The following is an 18,564-nucleotide window of genomic DNA, read 5'->3' as shown; positions in this document are numbered from 1 at the left end:
GCCTTTCCCTGTAGTCTCTTAACTCCTCTCTCTGCTTCCACACCTGCTCTCTTATTATCTACAGTCCATAAAACAACCATTGTGACATTTTAAAATGTTGATTACTATCTCATATTGATACCTCATATTGCTACCTCTATTACTTCTAATCATACTTAAAATCCAAACTTCTTTTGATAACATACAAAGGCATTTGACCCCTGCCTTACTTCTGCCACATGGTTCTCTCCACTCACTAGCCTGTAGCCAGGCTGGCCATCTTGTCGTTTCTTCCATTCACCAACTTCACTTCTGCCTCAGGCCCTTTGCTCCTGGTTTTCACCCTGCCAAAATATCTCTTCACCAGGGTCTTTGGATGACTGGCTTCTTTGCAGCATTTAGGTCCCAGTTCAAATGTCATATCTTTAGAAAGGTCTGCCCTGACCACATTTTATCACATTGTCTTATTTCCTTTAGGGCATTTATCACTATCTAAAAATACTTTGTATATTTATGTATTTGCTTGTCTTTCTCCATCCCCAATTTCCATGCTTACCTACATGTAAAGAAAGATCCATAAAAATAATGATCTTGTTTGTCATGTTTTTATTATTTTATTCATTGCTGACCCATAAGAAGTTATCAATAAATATTTGAGAAAGAATATACAAGAATATAATAAATAAACAAATGAATGCACATTGCCTAGGACTGGACCTGAATATGTGCGAGTATGTCTATACTAATTAATTTAACTTCTGTATCACTCTTAAAGCTTACATTCTCTAATGTTATATTCTTCAATTTCTTCATAAACAGAATATTTTTATTACTTGGAGGGATCCAAAGATGCTCTCCTTTGTGGTACAAGCACAGATTCAGGGTAAGTAATATTTGTTTTGTGTTTAGTCTAGAGGCTACAAAATAAAAGGAAAAGCATAATCAATAAGTTTTTTTTATGAGAAACTTTAAAACATTTATAGTTAATGCATACTTCTGAAAGCAAAACTTGGAGGTAGTGCTTGAATTGAAACAAGATACAAGTTATATATATATGTATATATATATATATATATACATATATATATGAAAGTAGAAAAATTACTTCCGGAAAATTGGCTGGATAATTTTCAAGTCTTTCTTCTTTCTGGAAAAAAGAGTGATAGAATCAACTTTCTTTCTTCCCAAATTCTACTCATTTTCCAATCAAGAATGATTCATAGATGACTGAATGCAGGGACACTTTGGCCACTCTAAACAAAAGGAACCCATGGACTTGGGTAAAGATATTTTAAGAATCTCCCATCTCTACAAACTACCTATCTTGCAGTTTTTCCTATATACCAAGTTCATCTCTGTTCTTGTTCTCCCCCGCCCAGATATTTGTTCACCAGGCTCTGTGTTCACTGGGAACATTAAAAATAAACAAATAAGGTTGCTGCCCTGCAAGACAGTTCAGAACACTGTTCAATGGCATCACCATACAAGTCTACCAATTTATTTTATTTTATTGTTATTTTTTTTGAAGAAGTTAGAAGTTTATTGAATACACCGCAAGGGAGCAGTGGGCAGAACAGTAGAGACTGCCCAGTCCACCGATTTTAGAATGAAAAATATAAAACTACAAATCTTTATGAACTTAAATAATTGCTCTATTTTGGCTATTTTTTTTTATTCAAATTCACTCCAAGAATAATTTGGAGGAATCGAGTTTTGGTGGAGGCCTATATATCAATATTTCTGATGCAAGAACTATTACTTGGTGCCAGATGGAATTTCCAGATTTTGATGAGGATACTAATAGCAGCTGCCATTTATTAAATGCTTTCTATATAGAGGAACTAGGCTAGACCATTTGTATATATCATCTTTTCTTTAAACTTAACAACAATCTTAACCTTTTGAAGTAGGTTTTATCCTCTTCTCACAGAAAGAGTAAACTGCACCTTGAAGAATCTAAGTAATTTGACAAAGTCACCAACTAGTAGAGTGGAATGGGATTCAAACCCAGTTCCTCCTGATTCCAAATAATGTGTTCTTAATCATTATTCAATATCATCCCCGTAGAAAGGAACCTTGAATATCTAACTGTTCTGTTGTACTCCTTAGGTTGCCTCCCAGAAACATTCTAACTTGTGATTTTTTTTTTTTTGTATGTAGTCAGTGTCCAGAAGGGTACAAGTGTGTGAAAGCTGGTAGAAACCCTGATTATGGCTACACAAGCTTTGACACTTTCAGTTGGGCCTTCTTGGCCTTATTTCGGCTAATGACCCAGGATTACTGGGAAAATCTTTACCAACAGGTGAGTGCCAAGAGAAACATTCATTGCATTTTTGAATAGCATAAAAATCTGGTGACTGTTCCTTACCAGACTTTATATAAGATTTTTTTTTTTCAATTTAGAAAGGACAAAACTCTTTTGGCTTATCACTAAAATTAGACATGTTTTATTTCCAGCAGTATTAGAGTGGATAAGTCTGAAAATTATAAATTGTTATCTTATCCTTTTTTGGCTTATTTGATCTCCAGTTCGTGTCCCCCCAACCCTTTCTGAATATAGCATCCTTTGGGGTCCTAAGAAAATAGCAGGAAATACACTGTTACAGTCTCTTGTAGCTCTCCTGCACACACTGTTTCCTGAATGTGCTGCCCTGCTTGCAATGCCTTAAACACCAGGATCTTGTAGGTTCATCATGCTTTATTTTTTTGAACTCCCATGTACAGTTGCTATGAATTAAATTGTACCCCCTCCCATTTATGTGTTAAAGTCCTAACTCCCAGCGCCTCAGACTGACTATTTTTTGAGTTAGGGATTTAAAGAGGTGACTAAATTGAAATGAGGCATCGGGATGGGTCCTAATCCAATCTGACTGGTGTCCTTAAAAGAAAAGGAGATTAGTTCCTGAGAAACACCAGAAATGTACCCACCTGGACACAGAGAGAAGACCCTGTGAGCACTCGGTGAGAAGGCAGCCATTGACAAGCCAAGGAGAGAGACCTCAGGAGAAATCCAACAAACCAACCCTTTGATATTGGACTTCCATCCTCTAGAACTGTTGGAAAGTAGAATTTCTGGGGCACCTCAGTTGCTCAGTCGGTTAAGTGTCCGACTTCGGCTCAGTGATCTCACAGTTCGTGGGTTCAAGCTCCGTGTTGGGCTCTGTGCTGACAGCTCAGAGCCTGGAGCCTGTTTCAGATTCTGTGTCCCCCTCTCTCTGCCCCTCCCCCACTCATGCTCTCTCTCAGTCTCTCAAAAGTGAATAAAGATTAAAAAAAATTTTTTTAATTAAAATTTCTGTTTTTTCAGCTTCCCAGTCTATAGTACATTGTCGTGGCAGCTCTAGGAAGGAAATATAAGAATTGAAGACCCAATTCACATCTCTAAATTCTCCTGTCCAAACTCAATTTCTCCTCCCCCTACACTTCCATGCCTTTTTAATATTCCTCAGTTTATAGTATCCATCACTTGTACATTAATTATTAATTCACATGGCCACCTCCTCCAATGTGATCTTTTGGGCCTGTGGGTGTATCTTTTCACTTATATATTCTCAGCACCTGACCCCAAGAGGAAAGAGATGAAAATGATTATTCTGTATTATAAATAAAAAACGAATCACTTTTCTTAGAATTGCCAGATTCTTTTGGCCTGTTTTATGTTTACTTCATTTCTAATATTACAAAGGAATATAGAAATTATGTAAACATATACTTCAGAGGAAAAAAGGAACAGAAACAACTTTAAATATGCAAAAAGAAGCTCACTTTTACTCAAAATTAAAGAAATGAAAATTAAAATGAGAGTGACAACTAATTTTTTTACCTGTTAGAATGATGGAGATCCAAAGAGAGATGCTGTCTGGCTGTGACATGGGGAGGTAGACTTACTCACACATTGCTGGGAACCACAGCCAAGTGCAACACAGGAACTTTTATGAAAATTAAAATGAATATACCCATTAACCAAAAATTCCACTACCTAAGAATTTATCAAAGAGAAGAAATTGTAACAATGATAACTGATAGAAAAGGGAAATGAGTAGGCATTAGAGATAGGAGAGAGATATTTTTCGTGTAATTATCTTTTTATACCATTTGAATTTTTTTACTATATGTTGCATTCAAAATTTTTAATACATATTAATTAAAAGTAAATATAAGAGTAGACAAGCAATTAAGATCATTCAATTAGGCTCGCTACTTTGTGTGAACATGATATATGATCATTGATACTTTCTTTATCAGTCAAAGGGACTACAGATACTATCTGCTTCTCTAATTTGAAAATGAGCAGAGTAGCTCCTTTTTGAGTAATTTTCAGACTGCAGATTTAAAAAATCCCAGACTGAGGCACCTGTGTGGCTTAGTCAGTTAAGGGTCCAACTCTTGATTTCGACTCAGGCCATGATCTCATAGTTTGTGAGTTGGAGCCCATGTCGGGCTCTGTGCTCACAGTGTAGAGTCTGCTTGGGATTCTCTCTGACCATCTATCTCTACTTCTCTCTCTCTCTCTCTCTCTCTCTCTCTCTCTCTCTCTCAAAAATAAATAAGTAAACATTTTTTTTAATCCAGGATTATTATTCTTAAAAATAGTGAAGAATCATACCTAATTTTAATACAAGTTTAATAGATTGCTATATCCTTTGTAGTGAAAAAGTGTGTATTTTAAATACTGATTGTTTTCCATGGAGGTGTAATTTTATTCCTTTATATTTTTGATAACATGAGATTATACTGAACTGCCCAACTTCCCCATGCCTAATATGCCATTCAAGTTGAAATAATCTACCAAAAATCTTTGTGTTATTAAAATAATTATTTCCATTTTTCCCTAGACACTGCGTGCTGCTGGGAAAACTTACATGATCTTCTTTGTTGTGGTGATTTTTCTGGGATCCTTTTATCTAATAAACTTGATCCTTGCTGTGGTTGCCATGGCCTATGAGGAACAGAACCAGGCAAACATCGAAGAAGCAAGGCAAAAGGAGTTAGAATTTCAACAGATGTTAGATCGTCTTAAAAAAGAGCAAGAAGAAGCTGAGGTATTATTGTTTGGTGTAAAATTCTCCCTAGAAGTAGAAATCCAAAGGGGAATAGCAGAGGCTCATAGCAGAGGCTCTGTGGCCTTCCCCACGAGATTTTCCTTACTGGATTTTTTAACATACGCTGAATTTTCATTCTGGGGTGGTCAAAGAACCAATTCTGGATTGAGTTAGAATTGGTATTTGTCTCATTCTACCTTTCCCCATAATCAGCTCACTCCAGCACAGAGAATATTCTAAGCCATTCCTCCTAAACCTGTTATCCATAATTCCTCAGTATGTATAGCATTATGCAAAGTCCCAAAACATATACGATATGTTTCCCCAGAGTAGCAATTGCATACAAAAGCTTAGGGAAAATTATTTAAGTGTTAAAGATAACAGATACTCTATGGAGTAGAAAGAAAAATGTGCATCAATTTTTGTTAACGTGGCAAGAAGTTTTAAGATAAAAAACATGAGATGTTAAGAAAATTTATACTTACAGTTGTAGGCACTTTAGGCTAAGGTACAAATTATTGAGTATTCTTCCTTACTCCTCTCTCCAAGAGGGTACTTCAGTGGAAAAGTTTCAGAAGGTTTGTACCAAGAGAACCAAAAATTTCAATATTATGCAGGAGTTTAAAATTTGTTTGGGGGCACCTGGGTGGCTCAGTCAGTTAAGCATCTGACTGGCTCAGGTCATGATCTCATGGTTTGTGAGTTCAAGTGCTGCATTGGGCTTTGCACTGACAGTGCAGAACCTGCTTGGGATTTTCTCTCTGCCTCTCCCCTACTTTCACTCTCAAAATAAATAAATAAACTTTCAAAAAAAAAATAGAAATAAATAAAATTTGTTTGATATTTCAACCTAAATATCTTCAAAATGTCTAACTTATTAGGGGAAAGGTAGTAATATGTAAAGTAGAAAACTTTGATAGAGAAAGATGTTCAGTGCAGTATTTTGATAATTAGGATTGAGTGATTTTTATTTTTTTATTCACAATGTCCTTATTTTCCAAATTTTTACAAGGAATGTTTTAATAATAAAAACTTAATTTTTTGATAAAAGATTAACAGTATGTCATCCAGGATTTTCTAGGAAACCCTTAGAAGTCTCTCATTTTCTTGACATTCATTTTATAATAATTCATTTTTGTTTTCAGGCAATTCAGTTTTCATTAAACTAAGTGCCTGACTCTTTTGGTAATGAGTTAATTACCTGAAAAAGATGTACGAATTTTCTTATTATATGGTTTATGTGAGTTTTATGTTACAGAATTACCTAGTAAAACTTTTATAAATACCATTTTAAATTGTTTTACCATAAATATAGGAATAGTATATATTAGTTTAATGCCAAAGTAAAATGGGGCCTTATCACAATGCAAGAGAAGCAATAAATATATGCTTTGTAAGCTCTCTAGTTACAATACAAAAATAAAAAATAAAAAAAAGGCATGACTTCATGCACAAGGGACATGATTACATGGACAGTGTAATTAAATTCATGGTAGAGAGGTGCCTACCCCATAATAGAGTTTCCCAGACTTCGGAAATGACTTACCACATGTGTGACCTCTTGGTCCAACAGGCAATCGCAATGGCAGCAGCTGAGTACACAAGTATTGGGAGAAGCAGAATTATGGGCTTCTCTGAGAGTTCTTCTGAAACATCCAAACTGAGCTCTAAAAGTGCTAAAGAAAGAAGAAACAGAAGAAGGAAAAAGAACCAAAAGAAGCTCGCCAGTGGGGAAGAAAAGGGAGACAATGAGAAATTGTCCAAATCGGAGTCTGAGGAGAGTATCAGGAGAAAAAGCTTCCACCTTGGGGTTGAAGGTCATAGGCGAGCACGTGAAAAGAGACTGTCTACCCCTAATCAGGTACCACTGCAATTGTCAAATGCTTATTGCCAGGGCTAGGATTATAGAGCAAAATGTGTTACCTTGAGGTAACAGGATCTTAGGAGAGGAGAGTGAGTGACTTCACTGGTATATTTTTAGGTAAAAACTTATTGATTGTTGGACATTTATGGAAAGAACACAGATGTGCATAGTTTTCCATTTAACTTGGACTATTTTTGAAGGAGCCTATAGTTTCAACATTGTCATATCTTCTCCGATAAACATTTTCAGAACAGAATATTCATGAGAACTGTCATAAATGAAGAAATTATTTACACAACATATTAACTTTTACATTTTTATCTAGTCTGTATTTGGTAATGCCTCATTGGCTAAAAACTAATCCCAGACTAGGTTCTCCACTTTTCTTCACCACCATAACTAATGGTACCAGCAGAATATCAGTGCATGAGCTGGAAAGTTTGGAGACACTAAACAACCTCTACCCCCGACTACATCAACTACTAATAAGTAATCGCTCAGTCTGTTATTTCTGCTTGTGTAAAATATCTCTTTCCTTTTTTCTTTTTTCTCTTTCCACTGAAACCTCCATATCTCAGGGTTCCCTGCCTACAGAACTCTAAGATGAACAGTTGCTTCCCTTCTCCTAAATACTAGCCTGTTTTCTCTCATACAACACTCCCAAATCCCTTTTACAAAACAAAGCTGTCCCTTGGCTCAACTTGAAAAACAAAGAAAACAAAACAAAACAAACACCCTGACTGTGTTGAATAACTACTGACTATAGAACAAGACCTACATCTTATCCATGTTGTGGACTGGCTTCAGCCTCATTTCCCACCTTTCTCTACCTTCATGTACCCTCAGTCCATCGTGATTATTCACTCATACATACATGCCCTGTACCTCTGTTACTTAGTACATGTGGTGTTCTCTGAGTGGGGTGATTTTCTTCTTTGTTTCCCTCCTGGTGTGGCAGCACCCATTCTTCTTTCATAAGCTCAGATGCCACTTATCCCACAAATTTGCCTCTGCCCTCACCACTTCTCCCATTTGCTCTTTGGTGCCTTACTTAACAATTACTGTCCTTTGCATTTATGACTTCATTTAAAACTGAGACAAACTGTAAGAAACTCTTGAATACAGAGAACAAATGGAGGGTTGCCGTCGAGGAGGTGGGTGGGGGGATGGTTTAAATGGGTGATGGGCATTAAGGAGGGTGCTTTTCGGGATGAACATTGAGTGTCATATGTAAGAGATGAATCATGGTGTTCTACTCCTGAAGCCAAGACTACACTGTATGTTATCTAACTTGAACTTAAATAAACATTAAGAAAAAAATAATTAAAACAATAAAATTTCTACCTTCTACTACTTGAGTCTGTAAGATGCTTCCAGATACACATAGAAATCAGAGTCCCTACCTTCAAAGATTTTATAATTTAGCTGGGGAGACAGAACTTGAAAGCATGTGGTATCAATAAAAAGACATATGACAAGAGCAAAACAAGCTGGATTTAAGGCGAAGGCTTTGTTATCCTCGCTTTCCATTATTCAGAGTGCCTGCCACTTTGTCCTTTACATAGGAAGCACTAGCACTTATTGAATTAGATACTTCCAAAGAATAAACATTCAGTTTTGTTTATGGACACGGTTTATCCTGGCCGTGAATTCAATAAATGCGACTTTTCCTCCTCTTTGGTGTTGGGCAATCTCTTTTTCAAATTCTAGTATTATATGACTTGTAAACTCACTGACATTGAAAGGTCTTTCTTAACATACCTTGACTGAGCTTCCAACATGTAAAGTGGAGTTGCAAGCATTGGAATGCAAAGAAGCACACAGTGTGCCCTTCGGCCTCAAGAGAGTTTCAATTACTTACGGAACTTAGGGACTGATATATTGAAAGCTAAATAACAGGTATGAATACCAAATGCTTTTTATAAGTGGTACGTTCTTTGTAGCAAAAACAGTGGGGTAGAAAGCATGGCGAGGTCACTGTAGGCCAAAGTAGGAGAGACCTATACAGTAATAAATAATGTACCTACTCCAGAAAGGATGAATTCTCCAGTCTTTTCATCCCTTATTTGGGAGAATTTGTCTTCCTGCTGAATTGCTTTATTTTTTAATATGTTTCTTTTCAACCAGCGCAGAGCCACCTGGCCTCAGCTCAGAGGTCTCAGAGGCAGTAATGTGCACTTCTATTCTTAGATGCTTCAGCAGATACATGGCTACATGTAATCTTTTTTGTTGTTTTTTTTTTTCCTGCAGTCACCACTCAGCATCCGAGGCTCCTTGTTTTCTGCAAGGCGCAGCAGCAGAACGAGTCTTTTTAGTTTCAAAGGCCGAGGGAAAGACATTGGATCTGAGACTGAGTTTGCCGACGACGAGCATAGCATTTTCGGGGATGGTGAGAGCAGGAGGGGCTCACTGTTTGTGCCCCACAGACCTCGGGAGCGGCGCAGCAGTAACATCAGCCAAGCCAGTAGGTCCCCCCCAGTGCTGCCAGTGAATGGGAAGATGCACAGTGCCGTGGACTGCAATGGTGTGGTCTCCCTGGTTGATGGACCCTCAGCCCTCATGCTCCCCAATGGACAGCTTCTGCCAGAGGTGATAATAGATAAGGCAACTTCTGATGACAGCGTAAGGATGTTTTAAATAGCTCAGGCCTGGCTGGGCCCTTGTTCTTGCATCAGTCCATCTGCTAGAGGGGCCTTCTTGGGTCCTGTGAATGGCTCTGCATTTTGCAATACCGCTACTACAGAAACACACCTTCACCTCATTAATGTAATCCCCATGGGATATGCTGTAGATGTCTAATTCAAAGATATTTAAAACTGCATTGTTTTAAAAAAGGAACTTATATTTACTTCCATATTATAAGCCATCCCTTTAGAAAACAATGTATAAAAGACATAGATATATATACATAAATCTCAGCACAGAAAATGCATTGGTTATGCTGATCTTTATTAGTTGATAATAGGTCCCATTTTTCTAAGGAAATTTGGATTCTTTCCACCTACTGCTATCTTTCTGAAGATACTGTTTAATATATACCTTGTGCAAAGAATCTTGAGTTTTAATAATAGTAATAATAATAGCAAACATGTGTTTAGGATTTATAATAGCCCTGTAAGGTGATATATTATCATCCCTCTTTTACATAGGAGGAAACTGAGGCATGGAGAAGCAAAGCAATTTCCCCAAGTTCACTCAGCTAGTAAACAGTAGTCCTGAAGTTCAAACAGGCTCTCTGTTTCAGAGCTTGCACTCTTAACCCACCACATTTTTGCTCTCTCTCCAATGTGTGCTAGGCTTTTAAACTTGGAAATAATTTAATGTTTTTAATGTTTATTTATTTTTGAGAGACAGAGAGAGAGTGTGAGCAGGGGAGGGGCAGAGAGAAGGAGACAAAGAATCTGAAGCAGGCTCCAGACTCTGAGCTGTCAGCACAGAGCCCACTGTGGGGCTCAAACCCACAAACTGCGAGATCATGACCTGTGCTGAAGTTGGGCATTTAACCAACTAAGCCACCCAGGTGCCCTGAAACTTAGAAATAATTTAGAATAGCTATGCTTTTCCCCATACATAAATGAAACTTTTTTCATTAAAATAAGATAAAAACAAAAACAAAAACTCTGTGGTCTGGAGTCTACCAATAAAAATATAATAGCCAAACTATATACATTAATACAAACATACACACATAAAAGCAAAAACAAAACAACGATTCCAAGGCAACAATTTCAAGGGTTTAGGAGTAATTAAGTCAGTAGAGAAAGTGTCTAATTAGGCGGGAAAGTGAGATCTTTCTGGTTTCTGGAGTTTCTAGGTTACCTCTTTAGGCCAGTCACTGTTACATTGCATTACTAAAGATCAGTAGGGGCTCTGACTGACCTAACAAGCTTTGAACTCATGCTAGGTATTCATATATTCATATTTTCAGACAATATATTTTTAGCGAGAATAAAGTTCCATCAAAGTCATGGCCACATACATATTTCATTTGGAATGACTGCATGTGCTTTTTAGGTAACAAGTGACCTCTGTGCTTGCATGATTCAGCTTTGGGCCTTCGGCCAAGATATTTTTCCTTGTCGAATGAGCATGCTAAATTCTATGGAATCAGATCTTTGCTGTGTTTTGCTTTTCAGTGATGTACTATCTGTGAAACATATAATTTATATCAGATTTGGATATTATTTCATATTTTTAAATGAAATATTTTCACTAAAGACTTTACTTTTACCGTAGAAAAATCAGTATTACCATAAATCCTGAAACAAACTACAAAACTAGAGTATACTCTAAGATTCAACAGAAATGCAATAAACATGATAGTGTGGCAAAATGTACACTTTAGATGAAAAAAACTGCATGACAGATAATATAACCTTGACAACTAAAACGTGTCTACATGAAAAAGAATGTGTTATTCTTGTTTGACTTGTAAAAAAATTGCCATTTCTTGAAAGTCAGTAGATTAGAGACTGTATCAAATAGAAAGATCTCCGTAAAAAGCCAGCTACAGATATGTGTGTGTGGATGTCTGTGCACATACACATACAGACAGACACACATGCATACATTTATGCCCATGTGTCCATGTTTTGATATACACACACATATAAGTATATCTAAACAACTATACAACTTTAAAACACTAGAGCTATATTTACATGTTTGTAAAGTGGTGTGTGTGTATCTATACATACGTAAATGCCACACATACCACACCTAAACAGATAGATAGGTGATACATGTAGAATTGTATAGTTGTTTGTGTGTATATGTATGTGTGAGCTGTGTATGTGTGTGTGTGTGTTGTTGGCATGCACTGAACCAGCATAGTGTTTTAACTTTGAATTAGTTGCCAAGATTTAAAAACAAGACATTTTCACACAAAAATGAGTGCACCTGGTAAGACTGAGCTCATATTCCTGCATGGCAACAATCCTTTAGAGCTGAACAGTGGTCACCTCTTTCAGATGGAGCTTACATTCTCCATTTTGCTACAGTGCCCACCAGTCTCCGTCGTCCTTTTCACGCTGAGTCATTTATCCTCATCCACTCAGAGCAATTCATGAGATCTTCCTTGGTAATAAGAAACATCCATTACAGTCTCCATGTAATTCTGTTACCTCAACAAAGAATAATTATAGAAATTTATCAGAGAATACCAAGGTTCTGTCCCTTTACCACACATCACTGCAATACACGTTTAGCTGGTTTCATGTAGGACACTTACATGGTAAAACTATCTGAATAAATTCGACACCCAGAAAGATAGGTAATGAAAGTGATTACAACAAGAAAAGCAGCTTGTTTTATTTTTTACTTCCTAAGCATTAATTCTTTTAATCCTCAAAGCGAGAATATGAGGCAAATACTATGATCATCTCCATTTTACCAATGATAGAACTGAGATGGGAGTTAAGTAACTCTCCAGTGACACATACCCAGTAAGTAGCAGAGCTATGATTACAACCCAGCAGCCTAGTTTCTACTTTTATTTACTCACTACAGCTACCTAAGCAAAATTTTATTCTGCACCTATAATTTATTAGAATTATATTCTTAGAACTTTAATTAATCATCTTTTTTATTCTTTCAGGGTACAACCAACCAAATACACAAGAAAAGACGTTCCAGTTCTTATCTCCTTTCTGAAGATATGTTGAATGATCCCCATCTAAGACAAAGAGCAATGAGTAGAGTAAGCATATTAACAAACACTGTAGAAGGTATGTAATAATGCTGTCTTACCCATACAGATTTTTAAACAAAATTTATATAAACCCCGGTTAGCCTTAAATAGGTATATGAAGTTCTTAGGAAGAATTCAAAGAATAAAAAATGATTATAAACAATGGTAAAGATAACCAATGGATACTAATGGAATGGTCTTTATGTGCTCAAAAAACTTGATAAAGTTTTTTTGTGTGTGATTAAAGGTATTGGATGATAAGACTTTTCAAAGATAATTAATGATAATAAATGAAGAAAGCTAGGTTAACCAGGGCTGTGTTATATATACATATTATAACATATATAATATATATATAATATATATATATAATATTATATAACATATATATATAACATAATATATAACATATATAATATATATATATTATATATATATATATTATATAATCTTACAAACTTAGTCTCTGGGCTTACCATCTAATATGCAAGAAAATAATATATACTTCCAGATGTCTATAATGGCTGCCTCTGAGCACATTCAGCAAAATTATAAAATGGTAATCTGTGACATAACATCTGTTAAGATTATGATGAAAAGGCATTAGAGAAAGCAATTTAGAGAACATATAGTGGTTAGACCTTGAGAAGCGAGTCAGGGTGGCAACTTTTACAATGTGCTGGTTTCCACCCTCTCCCCCTACAATATGCCCCAGGTCCCACCTTGTGCTTTCATACCATGATGGCCTCAGACAAAGCTTCCACCCACTTCCTAAACTTAATGGTGAGAAATAAAAGAGATTATGGTATGATGTATCTATTGAATGAGCCACTCCATAAATTATTTCTAGTCTCTTGGTTCTGAGATTGATTTCACCTGTGAAAATATATATATTGATGGAAAATATATATTTCTCCATTAAGAAAACATGGATTCTTGGGGTACCTGGGTGGCTCAGTCAGTTGAGTGTCCAACTTTTGATTTCTGCTTAGGTCATAATCACCAGGTCATGGGATCAAGCCCCATGTGGGGCTCCACACTGTGCGTGGAGCCTGGGTGAAATTCTCTCTCCCTCTCCTTCTGCCTCTCTCCCCCACCCCCACTCCCATGTGCTTTCTCTGTATATGCAGGGAAAAAGTAAAAAAAGAAAACATAGGTTCTCCTGTTTACCATCACATGTTAGGTGTATGTTTCTCTAGGAGTTGCCTCTATCTGCTTTGAGTCATTAATTTCACTGCCTTCCCCTAAATTACACTTGGTCTAGTAAATGAACATCATGATAGAAGATTTTTATGTAATATATTATGCTTTCATAGAAGCAGTACTGTTAAATTTGCAAAGTCTAAACAGAAGACTTGTTTCAGTGTTAAAGTCTACTGCTGATTTGTACCTGGTTAGGAATAAAATAAACAAACGATTGACTTCATGCTCTCTCTTGGTTTTCCCCCCAGAACTTGAAGAATCCAGACAGAAATGTCCACCTTGGTGGTACAGATTTGCACACACATTCTTGATCTGGAATTGTTCTCCATATTGGATAAAATTCAAAAAGCTTGTCTATTTTATTGTAATGGATCCTTTTGTAGATCTTGCTATTACCATTTGCATAGTTTTAAACACATTGTTTATGGCTATGGAGCATCACCCCATGACTGATGAATTCAAAAACGTACTCACTGTAGGAAATTTGGTGAGTCTCTAAATGTGTATTATGTACCCATAGTTCTTCCCCTTGGATGTCATGATTGTCACTTCTTTTTTTTTTTTTTTTTTTTAACTCAGATGGGTGTGTAGCTACATAATTATCCATATCCAGAATTCACAATATGAATCATTGTACAGAGTCAAGTTTCTGGTGATACTACTTTAAAATAATTTTGCAGAAGTGCAGAGGTCTATAACAATACTATTTCCAAAGGGGGGTCACCATCTTGGGAATTGATGGTGTTGTTTTTTTTTTTTTTTCCTGCCAGAATGTCTCTTTGAAGCAACACTTTGAAAATTTGATAATTACCTATTTTATAATTATATTGCAGCTGCCTTGTGAGTACATTCCCCACATATTTTTAGAAAAACTGTGGATGGTTTGTTTTGGCATAATAGTGAAGTGTCTGGGCCTTTGGAGTCCCAAAGTCCTGGAATTGAATTCTCATTCTGCCTTTTACTGGTTATATGACCTTGAACAAATATGTCTTTAATTTTCTCATTTACAAAATAAAAATACCTCACTTGCAAAATAAGAAAAGTAATGTATTATTTATAATATAATGATAACACTTCATTTATCATATTGTTAAGAGGAATAAACACTTTCTACTTATTAGCCTGGCATATCGTAAGTCGTTAACAAATTAAACCTATTGTTATTATTATTATCATCATCATGCTTTAAATCAACCAGCAGAAAGAAGTCTTAAGAATAAGAATACCAAGAAGCTAAAATGGTAGGACTAGACACAGAAGACAAAAGTGCACTTAAGAAACGATCTGTAGGCTTCAAGAAGATATAGGATCCTGTTTGGCAAATAGATGCCAGACTGATTTCTCAAATGTGCAGTGCTGGTCACATTCTGGCTTAAGTAATGCCTTATGGCAAACAACAAGTGCTAGTTTCTGAGAATCTGTATGAAGCAGGCAGAAGTGCAATTTCATGGCCAAAGGGTCCCCATTTATGACTTCATAAATCATGAATAACTCTGGATGTCTTTGTGAATGTCTGTGTAAGATAATTTTACTTTTGCCGTGGTCCCAAACCAATTGATCTTTGAAGCCAAAGACTTTGTATCTGAGTCAGTCTTCTCTCCCATATACTGTATTTTTAGTTGTGATGTATGTACCCCATATGCTCTCTGAGGGAGCATTCTTCTTTCCTTCCATTTCTCTTCGGAAAAAGACAGGCCTATCTGGTTTCTAATTGTTGATGGAGGTACAGGCCATGAAAATCAGTACCTTCTTGCTGAATTGACTGCATCACTGTGAACCCCAAAAGAATTTATCGTGTTTCTTATCTATTGCCACTACCCTAAGTGCGGGGTACTCCCTGATTGTCTTCTTGATGCTGCATTATTTTTAAATGGACTCGGCACTTATGTAGACTTCACCATTTCCCTTTGAGCCTTCTTTGGTCAGCTTCTTTGAGTCTAGTCAAACCTGAATGATTCATAAACAGGTCCTTCAGTGTTGTTTTCTTAAGTCAGTCCTTTGATACCAGTGTCATGAATTAATGATGTTTTGTGATGCACTTTTGTGTCAAAGCTTTGAAAGTCTTACTTTAGCTCCCACTGTGTCAATTAAATACTTTTCCCTCTTCTACTAATAAATCTTTAAAGAGTGAGTCAATATGTTCTCTATTACTCTAAGAGTAGTCAGACCCAACAAAAAGACTGACTCAAGATTTTAGTGTCAGTCTATATTTCCTTTTCATTTTCTTCCAGAGTATGACCCATATAATTTTTTTTTTTTTTTGTAAAAACTGCCTGTGTTGATTGTCATGGCTTTATTTACCTGGAATTTTAATATGCTCCTCTAAAATGCTATCTAAAGATGATGAGAATGGACAGGAGTGTTAGAGCTTTTTAACCTTGTAATGCTTACATTGGAGCTATAGGAATAATACTACCAGGTTTATGGGATTAAATGAGATAACACATTTGTAGAGTATCTGGCACATTGTCTGAAGCACAATGATGTTAAACAAATGGTAATAATCATCATTACTTTGATTCTATACTTCTCATAATACCAGAAAAAACACATTGTATTTCTCATTTAGGTCTTCACTGGGATCTTTGCAGCTGAAATGGTTTTAAAACTTATTGCCATGGATCCATATGAGTATTTCCAAGTAGGATGGAATATTTTTGACAGCCTTATTGTGACTTTAAGTTTAGTAGAGCTTTTTCTAGCAGATGTGGAAGGACTGTCAGTTCTGCGATCATTCAGACTGGTAAATATAGACCAACCTTACCATTGTATTCCATATATAAAGGGGTGTTTCTAATGCTTTGTATTATTATTTAAATCTTTTAGCAGTTTAAATCAAAAGACAAGATTAGGTTCTGGTGTCCAGTGTAATCAAGTTAATTCTATAGCAAAAGCTCTTAAAGAGCTCAAAAATCACATGAATATTTTAATCTTAGCATCTTGAAGACATAGTCATAATTTGAATCAATTTTAGACTCTTGAAGACATATTCAGTTACATGCTAGTATAATTGAAGCAGGTAAATAAAATATTTCTTTACTAGTAAGGCAATAATTTATTTCACAGTAAGAAACTTATCATTTACAGAATTTCAGTTCTTACAATATGTTCATTACTTTGTGAGTTTGATAACTAAAGATCAAACTGTTGTCCCCAAAATGATTGTTGTGTGATACCAAAAATATAAAAAATGTAAAGACTTTTTAAAGTATTTTTCTCTAACATGTTGGGCTTTTTTTTTAGTTTTTAAAAAAATTTTAGTTAGTTAACATATAGTGTAATATTGGTTTTAGGAATAGAATTTAGTGATTCATAAAACAGCCAGTACTCATCACAACAAATACCGTCCTTAACATCCGTCACCCATTTAGCCCATCCCCCTACCCACCTCTCTTCCAGCAACCCTCTGTTTGTTTTCTGTCGTTAAAAGACTCTTATGGTTTGCTTGCCTCTCTTTGTTTTCTCCTTTCCCCTATGTTCATCTGTTTTGTGTCTTAAATTCCGCATATGAGTGAAATCATATGGTTGTTGTCTTTCTCTGACTGACATTTCACTTAGGATTATACACTCTAGCTCCATCCATGTCATTGCAAATGGCAAGATTTTATTCTTTCTGATGGCTGAGTAATATTCCACTATATATGTCAGGGTGCATGTGCCCCTTTGAATCAGTATTTTTGTATCCTTTCGGTAAAAACATAGTGATGCAATTGCTGAGTCATAGGGTAGTTCTATTTTTAAGTTTTTGAGGAACCTCCACACTAACATGTTGGACTTTATCCCAATGTCAATATGAAAAGGTATAAAAAGTATCAGACTATTTTCAAATTAAAAAAATTTTTTAATTATCTAAAAATAGAATTAAGGATAAATTATCAATTCTAAAGGGAATAATATCTGAAATCATTATGAGAGGCTTTTATAGCAATCCTAAACTTCCTTCAAAATATGTGTAGTAATTATATTGTGGCAAGCATAACAAAATAACAAGAATATTGAAAATAGCTGAAAGTAAAAAATAGAAATAATCAATTTTAGCTAGGTAATGATGACAATATTTTAGAATTTAAAATTCTGAACAAAACTCAAGATTGGAAACATTGAAAATTGAAAAATTTCCTAATAATTAACATTAAGCTTTGTGTTTACTTTTAGCTTCGAGTGTTCAAACTGGCAAAATCTTGGCCAACACTGAATATGCTGATAAAGATCATTGGCAACTCAGTGGGTGCTCTGGGTAACCTCACCTTGGTGTTGGCCATCATCGTCTTCATTTTTGCTGTGGTTGGCATGCAGCTCTTTGGTAAAAGCTACAAAGAATGTGTCTGCAAGATCAATGAAGACTGTACACTCCCACGGTGGCACATGAATGATTTCTTCCACTCCTTCCTGATTGTCTTCCGCGTGCTATGTGGAGAGTGGATAGAAACCATGTGGGACTGTATGGAGGTCGCTGGTCAAGCCATGTGCCTTATAGTCTACATGATGGTCATGGTCATTGGAAACCTAGTGGTATGTAGTCGCATGTTCACACATTGAAAATTCTGCGTAGTAAATTGTTATATGACAATCACTATTTTATAATTATAGGATTAATTACACATAAAACTATTAATTGCAATAGAATTTTGATCATTTTAATACAGGAAAAAAAACAGAAAATAAAATGAAATATTGTTTCAATTTCCCTGACAGATAACCCATATTTATATTTTTCACAATATTTATTTTAATGAATGGTTTCCTACTTTATTCTCTCATTTTGATAGTGATGGCATATGAATTAA

At 35.7% G+C, this 18,564-nt stretch overlaps 1 protein-coding gene across 6 annotated transcripts in view; it reads left to right on the top strand.

Annotated features, from left to right (window-relative positions):
* SCN9A (sodium voltage-gated channel alpha subunit 9) overlaps nucleotides 1-18,564 on the top strand; it is a 101,054-nt gene that overhangs the window by 18,530 nt on the left and 63,960 nt on the right. For 3 of the 6 annotated variants that reach the window (XM_032594430.1, XM_032594429.1, XM_032594428.1), the window contains 9 exons: nucleotides 799-862; nucleotides 2,140-2,281; nucleotides 4,815-5,021; nucleotides 6,595-6,882; nucleotides 9,136-9,474; nucleotides 12,482-12,611; nucleotides 14,026-14,264; nucleotides 16,347-16,520; nucleotides 17,933-18,289. In XM_032594430.1, coding sequence (XP_032450321.1) covers nucleotides 799-862; nucleotides 2,140-2,281; nucleotides 4,815-5,021; nucleotides 6,595-6,882; nucleotides 9,136-9,474; nucleotides 12,482-12,611; nucleotides 14,026-14,264; nucleotides 16,347-16,520; nucleotides 17,933-18,289 — 1,940 coding nt within the window. Of the gene's footprint in view, nucleotides 1-798; nucleotides 863-2,139; nucleotides 2,282-4,814; nucleotides 5,022-6,594; nucleotides 6,883-9,135; nucleotides 9,508-12,481; nucleotides 12,612-14,025; nucleotides 14,265-16,346; nucleotides 16,521-17,932; nucleotides 18,290-18,564 lie in introns of all 6 variants that reach the window. The other 3 variants (XM_032594427.1, XM_032594426.1, XM_032594431.1) reach the window with 2 other exon arrangements.

This window comes from Lynx canadensis, chromosome C1 (genome assembly GCF_007474595.2).
Source record: "Lynx canadensis isolate LIC74 chromosome C1, mLynCan4.pri.v2, whole genome shotgun sequence".
Classification (NCBI taxonomy): domain Eukaryota; kingdom Metazoa; phylum Chordata; class Mammalia; order Carnivora; family Felidae; genus Lynx; species Lynx canadensis.
Note: the sequence above shows the minus strand (reverse complement) of the source record. Positions and strands in the feature narration are given on the sequence as shown.